The sequence below is a fragment of the Zootoca vivipara genome, chromosome 14, assembly GCF_963506605.1.
Source record: "Zootoca vivipara chromosome 14, rZooViv1.1, whole genome shotgun sequence".
NCBI lineage: Eukaryota > Metazoa > Chordata > Lepidosauria > Squamata > Lacertidae > Zootoca > Zootoca vivipara.
In genome coordinates this window covers 24,000,632-24,020,784 of record NC_083289.1, presented here as the reverse complement: position 1 = coordinate 24,020,784, position 20,153 = coordinate 24,000,632, and the positions used below count along the sequence as shown (strand labels likewise).

General features: G+C 47.1%; 1 protein-coding gene across 18 annotated transcripts in view; it reads left to right on the top strand.

Moving 5' to 3' along the window:
- The window catches only part of CHD2 (chromodomain helicase DNA binding protein 2), an 87,471-nt gene that overhangs the window by 47,246 nt on the left and 20,072 nt on the right, over positions 1 to 20,153 (top strand). For all 18 annotated transcript variants that reach the window (XM_035132032.2, XM_060282586.1, XM_035132031.2 and 15 more), the window contains 16 exons: positions 1,850 to 1,983; positions 2,687 to 2,912; positions 3,984 to 4,084; positions 4,350 to 4,394; positions 4,531 to 4,706; positions 5,566 to 5,690; positions 8,611 to 8,827; positions 9,824 to 9,913; positions 11,481 to 11,671; positions 12,555 to 12,743; positions 13,873 to 14,035; positions 15,387 to 15,539; positions 17,161 to 17,232; positions 17,970 to 18,119; positions 19,340 to 19,488; positions 19,637 to 19,733. In XM_035132032.2, coding sequence (XP_034987923.1) covers positions 1,850 to 1,983; positions 2,687 to 2,912; positions 3,984 to 4,084; positions 4,350 to 4,394; positions 4,531 to 4,706; positions 5,566 to 5,690; positions 8,611 to 8,827; positions 9,824 to 9,913; positions 11,481 to 11,671; positions 12,555 to 12,743; positions 13,873 to 14,035; positions 15,387 to 15,539; positions 17,161 to 17,232; positions 17,970 to 18,119; positions 19,340 to 19,488; positions 19,637 to 19,733 — 2,278 coding nt within the window. The remainder of the gene's footprint in view (positions 1 to 1,849; positions 1,984 to 2,686; positions 2,913 to 3,983; positions 4,085 to 4,349; positions 4,395 to 4,530; positions 4,707 to 5,565; positions 5,691 to 8,610; positions 8,828 to 9,823; positions 9,914 to 11,480; positions 11,672 to 12,554; positions 12,744 to 13,872; positions 14,036 to 15,386; positions 15,540 to 17,160; positions 17,233 to 17,969; positions 18,120 to 19,339; positions 19,489 to 19,636; positions 19,734 to 20,153) is intronic.

Genomic DNA, 20,153 nt, shown 5'->3' with positions numbered 1-20,153 from the left:
AAGCAGACCAGTTTCTGCATGTGAATCCCTGTGTTGTCTTCAGTCCTCTACTAAGGGTGGCCTCTTGAGAAAATTCCCAAAAAATGTTATATTGATGGCATTTGACACCTTGGAAATTATAAAAAATGTACAACAGTGTCCCAAATAATGGTTGGAGATGTGGGGAACTAGGTTCCAGTATGTCCCATATGTGGTGGGTGTGTAAAAAGATTAAAACATTTTGGAATGATATTTATTTGGAACTAAAAAAAAATGTTAAAGCTACCCCTTCTTTAAAAAACCCAGAATCATTTCTACTCAGTATAACAGGCCCTGACATTCTTCGGAACGCAAGAAAGGTTTTCCTATACCTCGGAGGGTAAAGTAAAATTTGGGTTGTGAAAGCGGAAAACCTGGAAGTGTTTCACCGTGCGTGCATGTGCAGAAGCGGTCCCTCCAGTTGCGGAAACCTCGGGATCCAACCGGTGCTCCGGGACGGATCCTGTCCGCAATTGGAGGTACCACTGTATGCTTCAGTAGCTGCAAGGATACTTATTGCTACACACTGGAAGAGCGACAAATTCCCCTCCAAATCAGAGTGGCTATTGAAACTTGTAGAATATGGTGAGCTTAGATAACCTTTCAGGAAGGATCAAAGATAAGCCAAAGCAGGAATTCATCTCAAATTGGGAAGTTCTCAAGAAATAGCTTGAGAACAGATGCTGTGACTTAAATTCTGTAATAGCCTTTGAATAACCTCTGTAATAAATTCTTACAAAAATAGAATGATATAATTATTTGTACAGTGGTGCCTCGACTTACAAATTTAATCCGTTCCGAAGTCACCGAAGGTAAGTCGAAAAATTTGTAAGTCAAAAAACACCATTGGAAACACGATTTCCCATAGGAATGTATTGGAACGGAAAAATTCGTAAGTCAAAGCAATCCTATCTAAAAATTCATAAGTCGAAAAATCCCTATCTAAAACCACTGCAGGTTTTTTCCGGATGTCAAGACATTCGTAAGCGTGCGGCCAGTACCCCCATTCGTAAGTCGAAAAATTCGGTTGTTGAGTTGTTCGTTAAGTCGAGGTACCACTGTACTTTATTACTAAACAAATGGACAAATCTATGCAATAGGTTTCAACAAAACAAAACATGGAAAAGACGGGAAGTCTGACGCTTTGGAAGAAAAATTATGTTAAAATGTTAGGTTCCCCCTCCTTTTTGTATCAGTTTATTGGTAACAATGAACTCAAGTTTATGTTGTACAGTTGTATAATAAAGCATAATGAAATTTCAAAAAAAGAAAGAAAAAATGAGTGGCCTCTTGCAGGAACATTTTGTGTATCAAGTCGGAAGGTGCCTTACACTGTGTCAAATCACTAGTCCATGTAGCTCAGTACTGTCTACATCAGTGGTTCCCAATTAGCTAAGTACTGCAGAGCCCGTTTTTCAAAAGCCAAGCCATGGGCCCCCTGCTTTTGAAGATGTTTATACAATTTTGGTAGTTTTTGTTATGTGAATGGTGCCTCCATAACCTCCAACACATCTCAGCGCAAACCTGGGCCGTACTCCCATGCGAGAGCGTGACACCCCCAAAATGAGTGTTTTTGGCTACCACAGTCTCACTTGGGCCGTGTGTCCAGCCACGATCTTGCACATTTTGGGGTGCCATGCTCTCATGCTAAGTCAGATGGGGGACCCAACATGTCAGCAGCCATGGGGGTTGAACCCAGCACTGCCTTGTGACCTCGCCCCTCCAAGACAGATTGGAGCCCCACAGCACAGCAGAATATAAACACATTTATTTATATATATATAAAGAAAGAAAGAGACTTATGCTGTTGCCTTTTTGGTCCTGCCCGAAGTTACAAGGAAGACGATGACTTTGAGACGGACTCGGACGACCTGATTGAAATGACAGGAGAAGGGATTGAGGAACAGCAGGATAACAGCGAGACCATCGAGAAAGTGATAGACAGCAGGGTGGGCAAGAAAGGAGGTGAGTGTCTATAAGCAGGGGCACCTGCCTTGTGCCAGTGGTCTCACTTGGTATATTTAGCTAAGCTTGGTCAACTCCCGACAGGGTGATGCACGGGTACAGATAGCAAAAAAAGCCCCCCATGCAATAGCGTTCAGAAATAAAACAACATAAACGCAAAAAACAGTGCCACAGCTATTTAAGCAACTGAATTATAAAACAAGAACTTAAAACCACTGTTCAATGTGCTGGGGTGTCTGGCCAAAAAAACACAGATACCAAACTGGGATAAAGATTTTAGAAGGGGCCAAACAGACAACAGAGAAGGCGCCCGTCTGGTATTTAACGGGAGGGAGTTCCCAAGCATTTTTTGCAGGTTTTAAGTTTTCTCACTGCAAAACTCACTTCCACAGGAGGCAGTGATGGCCACCAACTTGGATGGCCTTGAAAGTGGATTGGGCAAAATGCACGGAGGACGAGGGTGTCTATGGCTACTAGCCAACGGCTATGCTGTGGTTGGAGCCAGTAATGCTTCTGAATACCAGATACTGCAAACCAAAGGGGTTGGTGGGGAAAGAGTGGTCTTGTGCTGCATCCTGCTTGCTGGTTTCCCACAGGGATCTGAATTGACTCCTGAGAAAATAGGATGCAAGACAAAGATGGGCCATTGCCCTGACCCGGCGGGCTCTTCTACGTTGATTAACTTCTGCTGTCTCTTTGACAGCCACTGGTGCTTCCACCACTGTCTATGCGACAGAAGTGAACGGGGACCCTTGTGCCGACTTTGATCCTGAGAAGGAGGAAGGGGAGCCCCAGTACCTGATTAAGTGGAAAGGCTGGTCGTACATCCACAGCACGTGGGAGAGCGAAGATTCCCTGCAGCAGCAGAAGGTCAAAGGGCTGAAGAAGTTGGAGAACTTCAAGAAGAAAGAGGATGAGATCAAGCAGTGGTACGTCTCCTCTGTATAAAGGGGTCCTCTTCCCTAGGAAGGACACCTGCACGAAGCAGGATGCAGGTCTAGCCACACGGAGCTAGCTCCCACACCACTTCCATGTTGGTGTAGTGGTTAGACTACGACCTGGGAGACCAGGGTTCAAATCCCCACTTGTCTGTGAGCTCTCTGAGTGACCTTGGCCCAGTCACGCACCCTTAGTTTAGTTTAGCTTCACACGGGTGTTAAATGAGGATCAAATGGAGATTGGGCGGGGAGCCTGTGTGTCAATGTGAGCTCCCTTTGGAGGAATTGTGGGATCAGCTATCAGTATCATGCCTGAAGTGGGTGTAACACTGCCCCCCGCTTCCAGATATGAAATTCAGGCTCTGAAACCTGCTTCAGCTCTTAAAGTGGCTTTAGAATCTTCATGGAATAGTATGGGCAGGATAGTGCTCGGATTCTCTGGCTCTCAAGGGTCGCCAACCTTTTGGGGCCAATGTCCACATTTGGAGTTTTGAAGTGCCATGGGTGCCAGTCACAAGATGACAGCCACAGCGTGCGTGGCGTAACACAAGACGGCTGTCGTTGGGGGCATGGCACAATGCAGGATGGCTTCCGTAGGGGTGTGGCATAGCGCAACATGTCTTCTCTGGGATCGTGGCATAACACAAGATGGCTGCCACATCTGAAAGAGCAGAAAGGGAGAGAAGGATACAAAATGGTGCAAGACACACCCCCCCCACCAAATCAAACACACTCACTGGTGAGGGTGAAAGGCACCTATTGCCAGCCACTTCTCTTACAGAAAGGAGCTCCTCTTCTCTGTTTAGAATAGAAGAGAGGGTGGGCGTTCAGTACTGGCACCCAGTAGAAAATGGTCATGTTTAAGAGTGGTGTGTTCAGTGTAAGAGAGACTTAAGCCAGTGCAAACAGGAACTGAGCAGGAAGAGCAAACAATGTCTTTCACATTGTGAATTTCTGAGGAGTTATGTGGGCACCTCATGGCAGCACATTGGCACCCCCCTGTTCTAGCTTTTATCTGCACGCACTCTGCAAAGGGCCTTTATCTGTCTCTTTCCTGCACAGGCTGGCAAAGGTGACTCCCGAAGATGTGGAATACTATAACTGCCAGCAAGAGCTGGCTTCCGAGTTGAACAAACAGTACCAGATAGTGGAGAGAGTGATTGGTGAGTCCAGAGCTCTGTGTTTGCCCCAGGTATGCCACTGAATGCTAGTTACCAGGAGTTGCAGGTGGGGAGAGAGTCCTCTTGCACTAGAGTCCTGCTTCTGAGCATCCAGTGGATGCCTTTAGCCACTGTGAGGACAGGATGCTGGACTAGATGGTCCCTCTTTGGCCTGATCCCTCTTCAGGGCTCTTATTACATTCTTTTGATGGTCTTCACGGTTCTACATCGCTGTATTTATTGGTGCTGTTCTGTTCTTGATACGCAGCTGTGAAGACGAGCAAATCGGCAATCCCTGGGTCTGAATTTCCAGGTAACTTTTAACGCTTTTAATGGCTTCACTGAAAAAACAACGCCAGTTTTTTCAGAAGGGGCCTCGTGTAGGGTAGCACCTCTCAAAGATGACACCAGGCCTTTCCTGGTTTGTTGTTTTGTTTCAACACCTGTAGCTCACAACCGCAAATCCTCCTCCACCGATCCTGAATACCTTTGCAAGTGGATGGGGCTTTCGTACGCAGATTGTAGCTGGGAGGATGAGGCCTTGATAAGCAAAAAATTCCAGCACTGCATTGACAGCTTCAACAGTAGGAACAACTCCAAAACGATGCCCACCCGGGATTGCAAGGTTCGTCTGCTTTTCCTTTGCCTCTCTGGTCTTTGTTTTGTCTCTCTCTCTCTGTGTATATATATATACAGTGGTACCTCTACTTATGAATAACTCTACTTACAAATGTTTCTACTTATGAATGGAGCTCCGTCCGCCATCTTGGATGTGGTTCAGATAGGATTTTTTCTACTTACGAATTTTTAGATAGGCTTGCTTCTACTTACGAATTTTTTCTCTCAATGCATTCCTATGGGATTCGACTTACATTTTTTTCGACTTACAAATGTGTGTTCAGAATGCATTAAATTCGTAAGTAGAGGTACCACTGTGTATACACACACACACACACACACAAAATAGATTTGATTTCTCTCCAGTGGACAGTCGCCAGCTGGAAAAACCACATGGTTTCTTTCGTAAATTTTACTACTACTACTAATTTTATTATTTATACCCCGCCCATCTGGCTGGGTTTCCCCAGCCACTCTGGGTGGCTTCCAACAAAATATTAAAATACAATAATTCATTGAATATTAAAAGCTTCCCTAAACAGGGCGGCCTTCAGATGTCTTCTAAAAGTCATATAGTTGTTAATTTCTTTGACATCGTATGGGAGGGCGTTCAACAGGGCGTGTGCCACTACTGAGAAGGCCACTCACAGAAGGCTTCTCACAGTGAGGGAACCGCCAGAAGGCCCTTGGCGTTGGACCTCACTGTCCAGGCAGAACAATGGGGGTGGAGACGATCCTTCAGGTATACTGGACCGAGGCCGTTTAGGGCTTTAAAGGTCAGCATCAAGACTTGGAGAACCTGATTGCCCTTTCCAACTTTCAAACCCTCCAGTTTTATTCAGTTGACCAAGATCTTGCCTTCCTAGGTGCTGAAGCAGAGGCCTCGATTTGTTGCCTTGAAGAAACAGCCACCTTACATTGGTGATGAGAACCTGGAGCTCCGAGACTATCAGCTGGAAGGCCTCAACTGGCTGGCTCACTCATGGTGCAAGTAGGTGAAAGGAGGTCGGCCTGCCCAGGATGGCTGGAGGGGTGATCGGGTTTGAACTTGAGAGTGAAGCCAACTTTTCGGGACCCTTTTCCTTGGCTTTTCCCAGTGTTGTTCAACCTGGGCTGGTGGAGGTGGTTCACCTGCAAATCACAGGCATCCTCTGTTGTCATCAGAACAGAGGGGGGCTGCCTTATTCCAAGTCAGACCTCAGAGTTGTCTACACTGACTGGCAGTATCTCTCTGGGGTTTCAGAACAGTGTGTGTATGTCTTTCCCAGTCATATCTGAAAATGCCATGGATTGAACTTGGGACCTTCTGCATGCAGAGCAGATGCTTTGTCACGGAGCTACAGCCCAAAGCCCAGATTTGGGATGTGTTCCTATCTATGCCTATGGTCCACTTACTGTAACTTCACCTTTTGTTGTGCCCCTGGCATGCAGCCTCTGGGAGGTTAGCTATGAAGGAATGTGGGCCTCCAGCTGAAAAAAGATCCCCCATCCCTGGTGTAGACAAATGCTGAGCTAGGTAGAGTCAGCTTCCTTTGTGATTACCCTTCTGAAGCACTTACATTTCTGAAAAATCCACTGCTTCTGTATTTTCAGTGACTGGGGCCCATTTAATTTTTTTAAATAGTTGCTTACTGAACAGAATTGTTTTTTGGATATAATCGTTGGAGGTGGATGGGAAGTGTCTGCCATTTCCTGAGCTCTTTGCAGGATGGTTTGGATAAAAAAGCAATTAATGAATGAACTAAATCTGCAGATCTGTTTTCTTAAAAAAGAAAAGGAGACTTTGACCTGTGCTCAGAACATTATATAGTTGTTAAAAGGTTTTTTAACAGTACGCATGAGACATGCTCTTAAAGGAAGATACCCTCTTCCCCCAAATCTGTAATACTAATGTACTGTTTCTACTATTTTATGAGAAACTCAGGCTATTCTAAAATAACAACAGCAGCAGCAGCAGCAACGAATAATAATAATAATAATAATAATAATAATAATAATAATAATAATAATAATAATTTATTATTATACCCCACCCATCTGGCTGGGTTTCCCCAGCCACTCTGGGCAGCTTCCAATAGAATATTAAAATACAATAGTCTATTAAACATTAAAAGCTTCCCTAAACAGGGCTGCCTTCAGATGTCTTCTAAAACTCTGGTAGTTGTTTTTCTCTTTGACATCTAGTGGGAGGGCGTTCCACAGGGTGAGTGCCACTACCAAGAAGGCCCTCTGCCTGGTTCCCTGTAACTTGGATTCTCGCAGCAAGGGAACTGCCAGAAGGCCCTCGGCACTGGACCTCAGTGTCTGGACAGAACGATGGGGGTGGAGACGCTTCTTCAGGTATGCTGAACCGAGGTCGTTTAGGGCTTTAAAGGTCAGCACCAACACTTTGAATTGTGCCCGGAAACTTACTGGGAGCCAATGTAGGTCTTTCAAGACCAGTTTTATGTGGTCTCGGCAGCCGCTCCCAGTCACCAGGCTAGCTGCCGCATTCTGGATAAGTTGTAGTTTCCAGGTCACCTTCAAAGGTAGCCCCACATAGAGTGCATTGCAGTAGTCCAAGCGAGAGCATGCACCACTCTGGCGAGACAGTCTGCGGGCAGGTAGGGTCTCAGCCTGCATACCAGATGGAGCTGATGAACAGCTGCCTTGGACACAGAATTGACCTGCACCTTCATGGACAGCTGTGAGTCCAAAATGACTCTAAGGCTGCACACCTGGTCCTTCAGGGGTACAGTTACCCCATTCAGGACCAGGGAGCCCTCCACATCTGCCCGCCTCCTGTCCCCCCAAAACAGTAGTTCTGTCTTGTCAGGATTCAACCTCAATCTGTTAGCCGCCATCCATCCTCCAAAAGAATGTTCTTAACATACTTTGCATTTTTGCAATGCAATCTTTAATATAACTTTGCGGAGGTCTTGAAGCCTCACCAGGACCCTGCTAAAATCTCTTCCCTCCCACTTTCCCTTTCCTGGAAAGCAAGAAATGGCTCCTCGGGCTATTGGCTTGGTCCATAGGAATCAGTTGGTGGATTTATTGCAGATTCTTTTACGCTGCTACTCACGTGTGCAAGATTCTTGTGGCATCCACACAATGTTGTCCTCATCAAAATGTTTCTGCAGAGTTGTGTTAAAACGAAACAAAAAACCCGTTCTGTATTTTCCACAAAAACGGCAAATCTGAATTAAAAGAGGAAAATAAGTAATAATAATAATAATAATAATAATAATAATAATAATAATAATAATAATTTTTTATTTATACCCCGCCCTTCCCGGTTCAGAAACCCGGGCTCAGGGTGACTAACAACAAATTTAAAACACTTAATTGTAATACAGCATAAAAGCACAATAAAATACAGTATAAAAGCATAAATAACAATGAAATTCAAAGTTCAAAAATCAATTTGGGGGAAATCCATCCAATAAACATTAGGTAGTCACCAGGGCTAAATTAGTCCTACTTGGGCCAGCAAGGAGGCCAGGGGAGAATTAGCTGTGGGGTCCCAGAGCAGGTAATCTTCATAAAAAGGGGAGGGGAGGGGAAGAGAAGGGAAATAAAAGATCAGGCTGAGTTCAAATTAAAGGCCAAGTGGAATAGCTCTGTCTTACAGGCCCCGTGGAAGGAGGTTAAATCCTGTAGGGCCCTAGTCTCATGGGACAGAGCATTCCACCAAGTCGGAGCCATCACTGAAAAGGCCCTGGCCCTGGTGGAGGATAGTCGTGACTTCCTTAGGGCCCTCTAAACTATGGTTATTCATGGACTCAAGTAGGACAATGTTTTGATTAGGATGACATGCATGAAGAAGCAGCATAAACCTTCTGGCTTATCCCAGAAATGCGTTGGAAGTGTGAGCTGACCAGTGAGTAATGGGCATTGATCGTTTCCTCCTCTCTGCTGTGTCCTTTCAGGAGCAACAGCGTCATCCTGGCAGATGAGATGGGCTTAGGGAAGACAATCCAGACCATCTCTTTCCTCTCCTACCTTTTCCATCAGCACCAGCTGTACGGCCCCTTTGTGATCGTGGTGCCCTTGTCGACGCTGACCTCGTGGCAGAGGGAGTTTGAGATCTGGGCGCCGGAGATCAACGTGGTCGTCTATATCGGAGATCAGATGAGCAGGAACGCTGTAAGCTACAGCCCAAGAAGCTGGGTTAACAGAGAACATGCAAATGGGAGCGTATCTCGGGGTGGGTTTTGCAAACACAGGGTAAAAAATCCTCAGCATTCCTGAAGGACTGGGCTGCCAGTGCATTGAACAGATAATTAAATTTGTAATAACTACAAACTGTTTCATGTCCATGTATTTGGCTTTTCTAAAGAAGTAGTAATGCAAAGTGAATGTTGAATCTTCCCCCCAAGGCAAGCCTATATTGGATGTGCAATCATTATTTCTCTTTTCTCCTTAGTTGTAAGAAAGTGTTGAAGCCCCACTAGAAATCTTGGCATGCATTCAAATGTGGGGAATATTGCATTAGTTTTCCTAATTACTGTATTGGCCCGAATATAAGCCGGACCCGCAAATAAGCTGCACCTTTATAATTCAAGGGGGGGGGGCAATAACCTGAATATAAGCCACTCCCTTAAAATTGGGTTACAGGTTGAAAATTGCTGTGGTTGGTAGAATTGTAACTCCAAGCCAATTTAAGCCTTTGATCTTGCAAGCCTGCAAAAGTTACCGTACGATCGCTAAAATCGCAAATCGCTATTCAATTGCTACAATTCTGCAGGCACTCGCACCCATAAATGGCAAATGTGGAAGAAAATATCATGGGTTAATTACACAACAGTTTCAAGCTGTCAAACCGGCAATAAAACATTCCATTTTACTGTATGTCTGTTTCAGCAGCTATATCATAAAAGCCCATTTTTGTAAGGTTGCAAGTTTAAGCTGCAGTTTAACTTTCCATGGTCGGAATTTCGGGGGGAAAAGTGTGGCTTATATTCAGGCCAATTCGGTATCGTGCTAGCACTGCTTTCCTTTCGCACTGATGGAACAGCTGCTTTGCATGCAGAAAATCCCAGTTCCAGTCCTTGGCCTCTCTGGGTAGAGCTAGGAAAGACCCCCACCTGAGAACGTGCCTTGCAGATGAAGCTCATGCCTGAACTTTTGCTTCCTCCTCAGATCCGTGAGTATGAGTGGATCCACGCGCAGACCAAGCGGTTGAAGTTCAACGTGCTCATCACAACATACGAGATTCTCCTGAAGGACAAGGTGATTGCATAGGCGAGGGCAGGACTCTTGTCTTTCTCGTTGGAAATGGGCACTCCTTCGTACCACTGGTGACAAGAACCTCCTCCTTGTTTTCTGGGGCTGGAGCTGCTACCAGTCAGAGAGATAAACAACGACCTGACATTTAGAAAATACCTAAAGGCAGCCTTGTTTAGGGAAGTTTTTAATCTGTGACATTTTAATGTATTTTAATGTGTGTTGGAAGCCGCCCAGAGTGGCGGGGGGACCCGGCCAGATGGGCGGGGTATAAATAATAAATTATTATTATTATTATTGGCTCTCCTCTTGCAAAACGTCTGTGTTCAATGGTACATCTTCAGCTTAAAAACAGGGCATGTTAAATGAATTGTGGAGCAAGGATTTTAACCTGGGTCTTCCGGCCCTCTGGGCCTCAAGGGACTCTGATTTGTTAACGTAGCTTCCTTCTCTCCATGCAGCTCCTTCCTGGGTTGCAATACTTGGGGGCCCAAGTACCCTCCGTAAAAAGCGGCTTGCTTGCTTTGTGTCCCTCAAGACACCTTGAGATAGCCATAGATCTCCTCCTTGCTCCCAAAGACACAGCACTTAAGTTTTGCCCTGCTCTGAAGTTGCCATTCAGACATGGAGGATAAGGCAACTAGCCTCAAGGGCTACTCTGCTGCTGCCGTCAGAGGCAGGTCAGTTCTGAATATGCTGGAAGGGGAGAGAGTGCTCATGTGCTTGAGGGTCTCCAGCTTTCTTGAAATGGGAAGGGGACCAGCAGGTCTCAGCGGCAGAGCAGATGAGTTGCGTACAGAAAATCCCCAGTTCAATTTCCTGGTATTTGCAGTTAAAAATACAAGCTGGTTGCAGGGGATGGGAAAGTTCTCCTTCTGCCCAAGACTACAAGGAGCTGCTACCAGTCAGAGTAGAAAATTCAGAGCAGGATAGAACTGCTGTTGGTATGTGGTCAGAGTGTGTAGCCTAGAACTTCCCCCAGAATCCTCTGCAACACACTGTGGCCTCACCTGCATTATAAAGCAGTATCCTATCCCTTTAAACCAGGCACCCCCAAACTTCAGCCCTCCAGATGTTTTGGACTACAATCCCCATCATCCCTGACCACTGGTCCTGTTAGCTAGGGATCATGGGAGCTGGAGGCCAAAACATCTGGAGGGCCGCAGTTTGGGGATGCCTGCTTTAAACAGTCAGGACTTCCCCCTAAAGCACCCTGGGAACTGCAGTCTCTTAAGGGTGCTGAGAGTTGTTAGGAGACCCCTGGTCCCCTCACAGAGCTACAGTTCTCAAGAGTTCCCTGGGAAGAGTGACTGATGGTTAAACCGTTCTGGGAATTGTAGCTCCGTGAGGATAGTAGGGGTTGCCTCACAATTCTCAGCACCCATAACAAACTACGGCTCCCCTGATTCTTTGGGGAAGACTGTTTAAAGTGGTATCATAGTGCTTTAAATGGAGATGGGGCCTGCAATTTTCCATGGGGCCAGTGTACAGAGTTCCTTTGGCAGATGGTAGAAAGGAGCTTGCCGGAAGAGCTAGCAGGTTTGAAAAAGTCCTTGTTGATGTGTTGCTCTAGACTGTTCTGGGGAGCATTAACTGGGCCTTCCTCGGTGTGGACGAAGCTCATCGCTTGAAGAACGACGACTCCTTGCTGTACAAGACGTTGATCGACTTCAAGTCGAACCACCGGTTGCTCATCACTGGGACGCCCCTTCAGAATTCTCTCAAAGAGCTCTGGTCCCTGCTGCATTTTATCATGCCAGAGAAGTAAGCCCTCCTCACTGTGCATCGAAAGTTATGCCTGCCTCCAGGGCAAATGTTGTCTCTTTTAGACCAGTGGCAAGATACACAAAGGGCGCAGAGCAGTAGGAGCATGAGGGTTTGGAAGAAGCTGTGGGGGTGGGGGTGCCTTACGCCCACCTGCAGAGGGAGCCACCAAAAGTGCAGGCATGGGTGTTCTGAGCAGTCTCTTAAGCCTGCCTTCCTTCATTCTTTTTTTGGAAAGGGTTTCTAGAACCTAACTTCAAAAGTGAACTTCCATGCTTCTAGTCCTTAAAGCAGCGAGGGTTGGCTTGAAAGGACATTGCCAGTGCAGCCTTTAACGTGGCTGGGCAGGGAGCTCCGTACCAGCCAGGGGGGCTCTGTACAGAGCTCCTTGCCCCCTGACCCCCATGATTAGCAGCAGAAGAAAAATAGAGAATAAGATTTTTTTTTTAAAGATGCAAATGTACTCAACAGAACTCCAGTTCTTCCAAGCACAGAAAATGGCATAGGGGTTTGTAGCTGAGTGTGAGTGCATGCATGGACATGGGTGTGTGTGAGAGAGAGCATGTCCCCAAGTGAGTGTGAACCCAAGTGTGTGTGCCTGTGAGTACGAGCGTGCATATATGTGAGTGTGCAGACTTGGGGAGGATACCCAGCACCTTCCCCATTCATCTCCACCCTGCAGCCTCTTCACTTCCTTGCCAATACAAAGTGAGAATCTGCTGCAGATGGTTTTGAAAGCAATTCTGTTCTGAACCTGCAAACTAGTGCAGAATTTGGGTAGCCTTTTTTTGAGGGTGTGTGGGTCGGAAAGAGGAGGAAGAGGAGGGATTCCTGCCAGCTCCTTTCCACCGCCCCTTTTTTTGTGCCCTGTTCTCGCTGCCAGGTTTGAGTTGTGGGAAGATTTTGAAGACGACCATGGGAAAGGGCGCGAGAACGGCTACCAGAGCCTCCACAAAGTCTTGGAGCCATTTCTCCTGCGCAGGGTGAAGAAGGATGTGGAGAAGTCCCTCCCTGCCAAAGTGGAACAGATCCTGCGGGTGGAGATGTCTGCCTTGCAGAAACAGTATTACAAGTAGGTACCTGGTGTCACGGCAGGACTTCTCAGAGGCTGTGCTGCAAGAAAGATTCTCAGTACGCCTCAATGCACCATGGGGAATATGGTTATTAGATAAAGGCCCCTGTGAGCCCCAAGATCACCCCACAGCCCGAAGAGTTTGCCTGATGTATCTCTGTGTGATTTATCCTTTCCCCATCTCTGCCTGTGATTTGGAGCATTTGTATCCCTCCTGATGCAAAGATAGAGTAGCATTAGCTACCCACAGGAGGTTCCCTGTTGCATCTCTGCATGAGTCACTGCCAGAGTCCTATCCAGGCCAGTGACTCGTGTAAGAGCACAGGAGGCCGCTTCCTCCAATAGTAGTAGTTTTTGCTCCTGGCATCCTTCTTTGCCAGCCTGGTCACCCTCCAGATGTTTGGGCCACAAGTTCCACCAGCTTCAGCCACCTGTGGTCCAAACTGTCTGAAGAGCAGCAGGTTGACAGAAGCACAAACACCCTTTCAGCTTTACGAGTGGCCTCTTGAGTTTTAATTCAGAACCAATGAGGCCCTCCGCTTTCTAGAAGACACTGGGTTTGTGTAACGTCAGGGTGTTTAAATTGCAAGTGGCAAAAAGCTGCATTGTGGGTGTCTTTAAATTCCAGGACCATTAGGAAGCAGGGAATGGCTTTCATAGTTATAAGTGAAATCTGCAGCAAAATGTTGCAGCATGGAGTGTGCCCAGTCAGCCACACCCTCTTCCAGGATACTCCATTCCATTCTCCCCTGCCCCCTTTGTATCGTCCCAACAGCTCATCAAATTTCTGCGCTTGTGGCACTTGTTCTGTTTTCATAGTTCTCATTTGGAGGGTCCTCCCCCCACCACCTCAAATACCTTGAGGGTTTTCCTCCTAAGTATAATCTTTTTTACTTTTGTAAACCTCCTGATGATACCTTTGCTTTGAGCATGATTGCTACAATTGTGGCTGAATTTGGGACTCGTGCTCACATATGAATTCCTTACTTCCCTTGTGCTCAGTCTCTGAACTCGCAGCATGCCCACTTGGTTAGGATCGTCTCCCCAAGTCCCCTTGCTATCCACCCTTGGAAATAGCGCAGTTGGGAGTTCAGGCTGCCTGACGCCCCGTTCCCCGCTTGCTCTGCAGGTGGATTTTAACGCGCAACTACAGAGCGCTCTCTAAAGGCACTCGCGGGAGCACGTCCGGCTTCCTGAACATCGTGATGGAGCTGAAGAAGTGTTGCAACCACTGCTATCTGATCAAGGCCCCCGAGGAGAACGAGAGAGAGAACAGGCAGGAGCTGCTGCTGGTGGGTAACATAGAGGGAGTGGGGGGGGGGGCGGAAGGAGGGAGCACCTTGGCCCATGTGCTGGTTACATAAGCCTGTGGTGTGGCTGCATTCAGAAAGCTTGCTGCACAGCCGCTTCACTTCTGCAAGGTCTTGCAGAGTTGGAGAAGGGTCAGAAAAGGGCAAACCCACACAGTCAAGGGCATGGAGCAACTCCACTATGAGGAAAGATTGCCGCATTTGGGATGTTTTTTTAAGCTTAAAGACAAGTAAGAGGCAACATGATAGACGTTTATACAATATAGTTAAACTGTGGAACTCCTTCCCACAGGAGGCACTGATGGTCACCAACTTGGATGGCTTTAAAAGAGGACTGGGCAAATTCATGGAGGAGTAGACTTATGAGGGACCCAGGTGGTGCTGTGGTTAAACCACTGAGCCTAGGGCTTGCTGATCAGAAGGTCGGCGGTTTGAATCCTTGTGACGGAGTGAGCTCCCGTTGCTTGGTCCCAGCTCCTGCCAACCTAGCAGTTCGAAAGCACGTCAAAATTCAAGTAGATAAATAGGAACCGCTACAGCGGGAAGGTAAACGGTGTTTCCATGTGCTGCTCTGGTTTGCCAGAAGCGGCTTTGTCATGCTGGCCACATGACCTGGAAGCTATACGCCGGCTCCCTCGGCCAATAATGCGAGATGAGCACGCAACCCCAGAGTCGGTCATGACTGGGCCTGATGGTCAGGGGTCCCTTTACCTTTACCTTTAGACTTATGAGTGGTACTAGCGGCTATGCTCGGCAGTCATGCTTCTTACCACAGGGGGCGGGGAGAGTGCTCTTGTGCTTGAATCCTGGTTGATGGTTTCCCACAGGCAAGATGTGTAACATTTGTATAGCAGTTTTAAGTGTTTGAAATCCTTCACGTGCATTGTCTAGCTGTAATCCACAGGAGAGCTCTGTTAGGCAACAATCCAGTAGCCCCACATGACCCCAGAGTTTTCCGCACACCTGATTTCTTCATCCAAGCAAGCAGAATCACAATGCAAGAATGCTTTCTAGCCATACAGACGTACATATCCAGCCATGTGAGGTCTGTGGCCTGGAGGAGTCCTAAGGGCCAGATAGATTTTCTTAGAGGGTCATACTTGGCTCCTGGCTCTTAAGTTCTCCACCCCTGCTGTAAGTTAAGCCAGCAGCATTGTCACCCATATTAGAGATGGAGACACTGAGGTGAAGACAGATCGGCTTGCCTGAATCCGCCCCCCCAATATCAGTTCACGGCTGACTCAGCGAGATTCAAACGAGGGATATTCCTGATTTGTAGGGCTCAGTCCAGGTTGGAAGCGCCATTTGCGAATGACCACCATGTCTCCTTCAGTCTTTAATCAGGAGCAGCGGGAAGCTCATCCTCTTGGACAAACTGCTAAGCAGGCTGCGTGAGAGGGGGAACCGAGTCCTCATCTTCTCCCAGATGGTGAGAATGCTGGACATCTTGGCAGAGTATCTGGCCATCAAGCACTACCCTTTCCAGGTGAGGCTGCCAGGGGTGAAACAGGCACGAGCTGCTGGCGTGGTTGGTTCAAAGGGGACGGTCTGAGATAAGCTTCAGATGTGGAAACCGGATGTCGGGGGGACTCCTTACAGGGACCCTCCCCCAGTCATCCTGACCAGCAGTTCGCCCGGTGATAGTGCTAGCAGCGGGTCAGGAGGAGGGAATGAGGAATGGAGCGGAGTGGAGAGGGGGCTCTCAGACGGGTCAGAGCCTCGACACCGACCCAGCTGGCCAGAGGTGGAAGGACAGTGCAGCGAGGTGTCGGAGCCTCTGCAACGCTCCAGCCAAAGGACGGGAGAAGGAATGCAGCCCCTTCCTGCGCCCGAATTGAGGCGCGCGCCCACACGCAGGGCTAGGGGGCGGCGCTTTGGGGTGCCCAGGCTTTTATGCTGGTCCAAGACGTGACGGAAGCCATTGCCGGGTTCTGAATCGGACTAGGCAGCCATGTTTTCTGATATCTCTGCACTGTAAATAATATGCACAATAAAGCTCTTAAAGACAGAGCGGACTGGAGCGTCTTTACTCAAGAGTAGCCGCAACAATCCCCTGACATCAAAGGTGCATGAAAAGAAAAGGAGGGGATGATGCATTTTGTATTTTTGTTGTTGAATTTATACCCCACCCTTCCTCCCCGAAGAACCCATGTACTCCTTATGCATCAAGCATAGGTCTGCAGAGGACTTCCCTCTCATGTTAAGATACTGCGGGCATACGGAGAAAGTGTAGTTTGGTTTCCTGAGGATTTATTTCAAAGCAAGCAAGTTTCTAGTCCTTACGTTGTTCAGGGGGTACATCTCAGCCTGGCAAAAGTACTTTTTAACTGGAGACATTTGCTGGTTTGGCCTGGGACTTCACCCACTGATGCTGAATGTCGGAATATTCAGGGTGGATAGAAGAAAGTCGTTCTTCATGCAGCACATCATTAAACTATGGAACTCACTCCCACTGGAGGCATTGATCGCCACCCGCTGGAGGCAGTGATCAGATGGCCTTAAAAGAGGATTGGACAAATGCATGGAGGATGAGGCTATCAATGACTACGAACCGCAAGGGCTATGCTCTGCTTCCATGGTCAGAAGCAGCCAGTCGCTGGAAGCCACAGGGTGGAGAGTGCTCTTGGCTTTGGGTCCTGCTTCCCACAGCCCTCTGGTTGGCCTCTGTGTGAACAGGATGCTGGACTAGATGGGCCACGGACCTGATCCAGCAGGCTCTTCTTACATGCTCTGCACTGAAATCTGCCACTGAGCTTTGCCCTTTCCACGTGGCATCCTGTCTTATGCCCCCTCATGTATTTTTTAAAATACCGTAAGCACTTCTACAAGCCGTTCCTGGCTCAGGGCTTGTAATGGGAGCTGCGGAGTCACCTGGTGCCTGTTAATGCTTCCCGGCCACTGTCCCCTGTGGCAACAAGGTTATTTTTAATCACTGTTATTTTTAAAGTGTTGCCTTGCTCCAGGCTGGTAGAAGCTGGACAGGGATTTGAGTTTCTGAACCATCCGCTGCAGCAGTACCCAGTGTGTGTGTGTGTGTGTGTGTGTGTGTGTGTGTGTGTTTTGATTCCACCAGTGTCCTTTGATTTAATCACTGTTGTTTTTTGCAGCGCCTGGACGGCTCGATCAAAGGCGAGATCCGAAAGCAGGCGCTGGATCACTTCAATGCCGAAGGCTCGGAGGTAATGATCATTGTGACCTGCCCATTCAGAGGGAGGGCAGCAGCAGCTGGCGGGGTCTTCTGAGGAGACGCAGCGAGTACTACAAGAAAGGGGGTGTCATATTCCTCATCTTTATCAGCCATTCGTCTCTGATAAAAGATGATGGGTTAGGCCAAAACAGCGAAAATGACCGGGAATATCAGAAACCAGGAAGACAGAAACTTTAAACAAGGAATGAGGACAATTTAGAAGTTATCTAAGAGAACACTGTAAACAACTAAAAACTTTGGTGGGATTATAGTAACAAAAATGGATTTTTAAGATAAAGGGAGAAACTGTAAGATGCAGTAAAAAAAGTTTGACAATGGAAACCATGGAGGGAACTTGTAAAGGTTCAGGGAATCCTATATGTTTATGATTATGATTAATGTTTAAATTCAAATGCATATTGTAAAGCTGAAGAAAAAAATTTAATAGGAAGAAAAAAAGAAAGGGGATATCATTGCCAACATTTTGCAAAGCGTTTTTTTGGGGGGGGATTGAAACTTTTCCTTTCTATCCAAGCCGGCCAGATCTTTTTTCCAGCCTCTTATCAGAAACATCACTGTGCAGAAATCTGCCCTCTAGTTCCCCAAAGGGCTTCCCTCCAAAAAAATATGTGTGTCTATGTGTGTGGTTATTTATTGCAAATCACATTGGAATGCCTCAGGGAAGCAATTCCTGTGCTTAGCACTGAAGCCCTTTTGTCTCCTCCTTAGGACTTCTGTTTCCTCCTGTCCACACGAGCTGGTGGCCTTGGGATTAACTTGGCCTCTGCCGACACGGTGGTCATTTTCGACTCGGACTGGAACCCTCAGAATGACTTGCAGGCTCAGGCCCGGGCTCACCGGATAGGGCAGAAGAAGCAGGTCAGAGAAAGAGCCGAAGCTCTCATGTTGCAGCCATGGATGGGGGGCAGCAGCCCCTAAGATTCTGGAATGCCCACAGAGTTCCTGCAGGCCGTTTTCCTGTGTTGTTTTTCTTCAGACATGACAGTTACCTCTTAGTTCTATGCCGGTTGCTTTCTTCATTCCGTAGGTGGAGAGGGAGATGGAAAGATAGCACTTGAGGTAACACCAGGGAGAAGGGATATTTTTCTGCCCTATTTCAATCATGGAATCCTATTCACTATTTTTCTTAGAGGTTTAATAAGATGCTGTTATTCATTGTTATTATTTAATTTCTATCCCGTCCTTTCTCCCAAGGGTGCACAGGGTGGCAAACACCTAAAAGTTTAAAAGAGGATCGGACAGATTCATGGAGGAGAAGTTTTTAATTGGTTTTTAAAAACAATATGAAGACCAATTTAAAAAAAACCATTTGAAAATCATCTAATAACAGTCGTGGCTCTCCCAAAAGAATTCTGGGAGCTGCAGTTTGCTAGGAGACCCCCTATTTCTCTCCCAGAGCTATATTCCCAGAGTTTTCTGGGAAGAGGGATGATTGATTGTTAAAGCTCCCTGGAATGTAGCTCTGTAAAGGGAATAGGGCAGGCATGGCCAAACTTTGCCCTCTAGCTGTTTGAGGACTACAGTTCCCATCACCCCTGACCACTGGTCCTGTTGGCTAGGGATGATGGGAGTTGTAGTCCCAAAACAGCTGGAGGGCCAAGTTTGGCCATGCCTGGAATAGGGGGGGGTCTCCCATCTACTCTCAGCACCCTTACCAAACTACACTTCCCAGGATACTTTGAGGGAAGCCATGACCATTTAAAATGGTATCATAGTGGTTTAAATGTATGGTGCAGACGGGAGCCTTTGTAGAGAGGTAATTCCACAGTTGGCTCGGACCTCTACTTTAGAAGCAGCCACAGTCGTATAGAGCTCTTAAGGCATTAAGGGGAAACAAAACCTCTAACCTTTTTTTACATGTGGCACCTCCTTCGAGCTCCTCTGGCTTGCAGGGCAGGAGTTGGGCAAAGTAGTAGCTTATCAGGCAGAAGGACCTCTCTCCAATTAAAAAGATGTTGCATTTAAGGGAGAAAGAAAAGCTTCTGGCTTAGATGCTCTGGGGTAAGAGAGGAACCGTGATCTGAATCTCTGGAAAATGGAGCTTTTATCTGTACCCTTCCCCTCCACCCCACCGGCAGGTGAATATTTATCGATTGGTTACCAAGGGGACGGTGGAAGAAGAGATTATCGAAAGAGCCAAGAAGAAGATGGTTTTAGACCATCTAGTGATACAGCGCATGGACACCACAGGCCGAACTGTTCTGGACAACAACTCTGGCAGATCCAAGTAAGGGGGATGAGGGAGGATGGGGACAGGTTCTCTTGAGGACTAACTTGGTCCAAACCAACTAGTATCTCTTGGGTGTATATCAGCCTTCCGTGAGATGCTGCCCTCCAGTAGGTCCAACGTCTACTTCCTTCTTGTTCCCTTGCAGCACAAACCCTTTCAACAAAGAGGAGCTGACGGCCATCTTGAAGTTCGGTGCGGAAGACCTGTTCAAAGAGCAGGAAGGGGAAGAATCTGAGCCACAGGTGAGCCCAACCGGAAGGGTTTTTGGTTGGCACACTTGGTTAGAGATGGTTCCCCCTCTGAAAGTTGTATTCAAAGCTACAGTGGTACCTTGGTTTTCAAACATCTCCGTTGACGAACATTTCGGTTTTCGAACACCGTAAACCTAGAAGTAAATGCTTCGGTTTTCAAACATGCCTCAGAATTTGAACTGGAAATGCTGCTTCCATATTGAGTTTTCTGTTTTGAGGCTTCCATACTGAGTTTTCGGTTTTTGAACGTTTTGGAACTCGAATGGTCTTCCGGAACGGATTACGTTCGAAAACCGAGGTGCCACTGTATTCCTACCCAGACCAGGCCCATAAATCAATTCAAATCAAATCTTTATTGTTCCCCCCCAATAGTTTTTATTCATTTTATAATAAGACATCATACAACAAAAA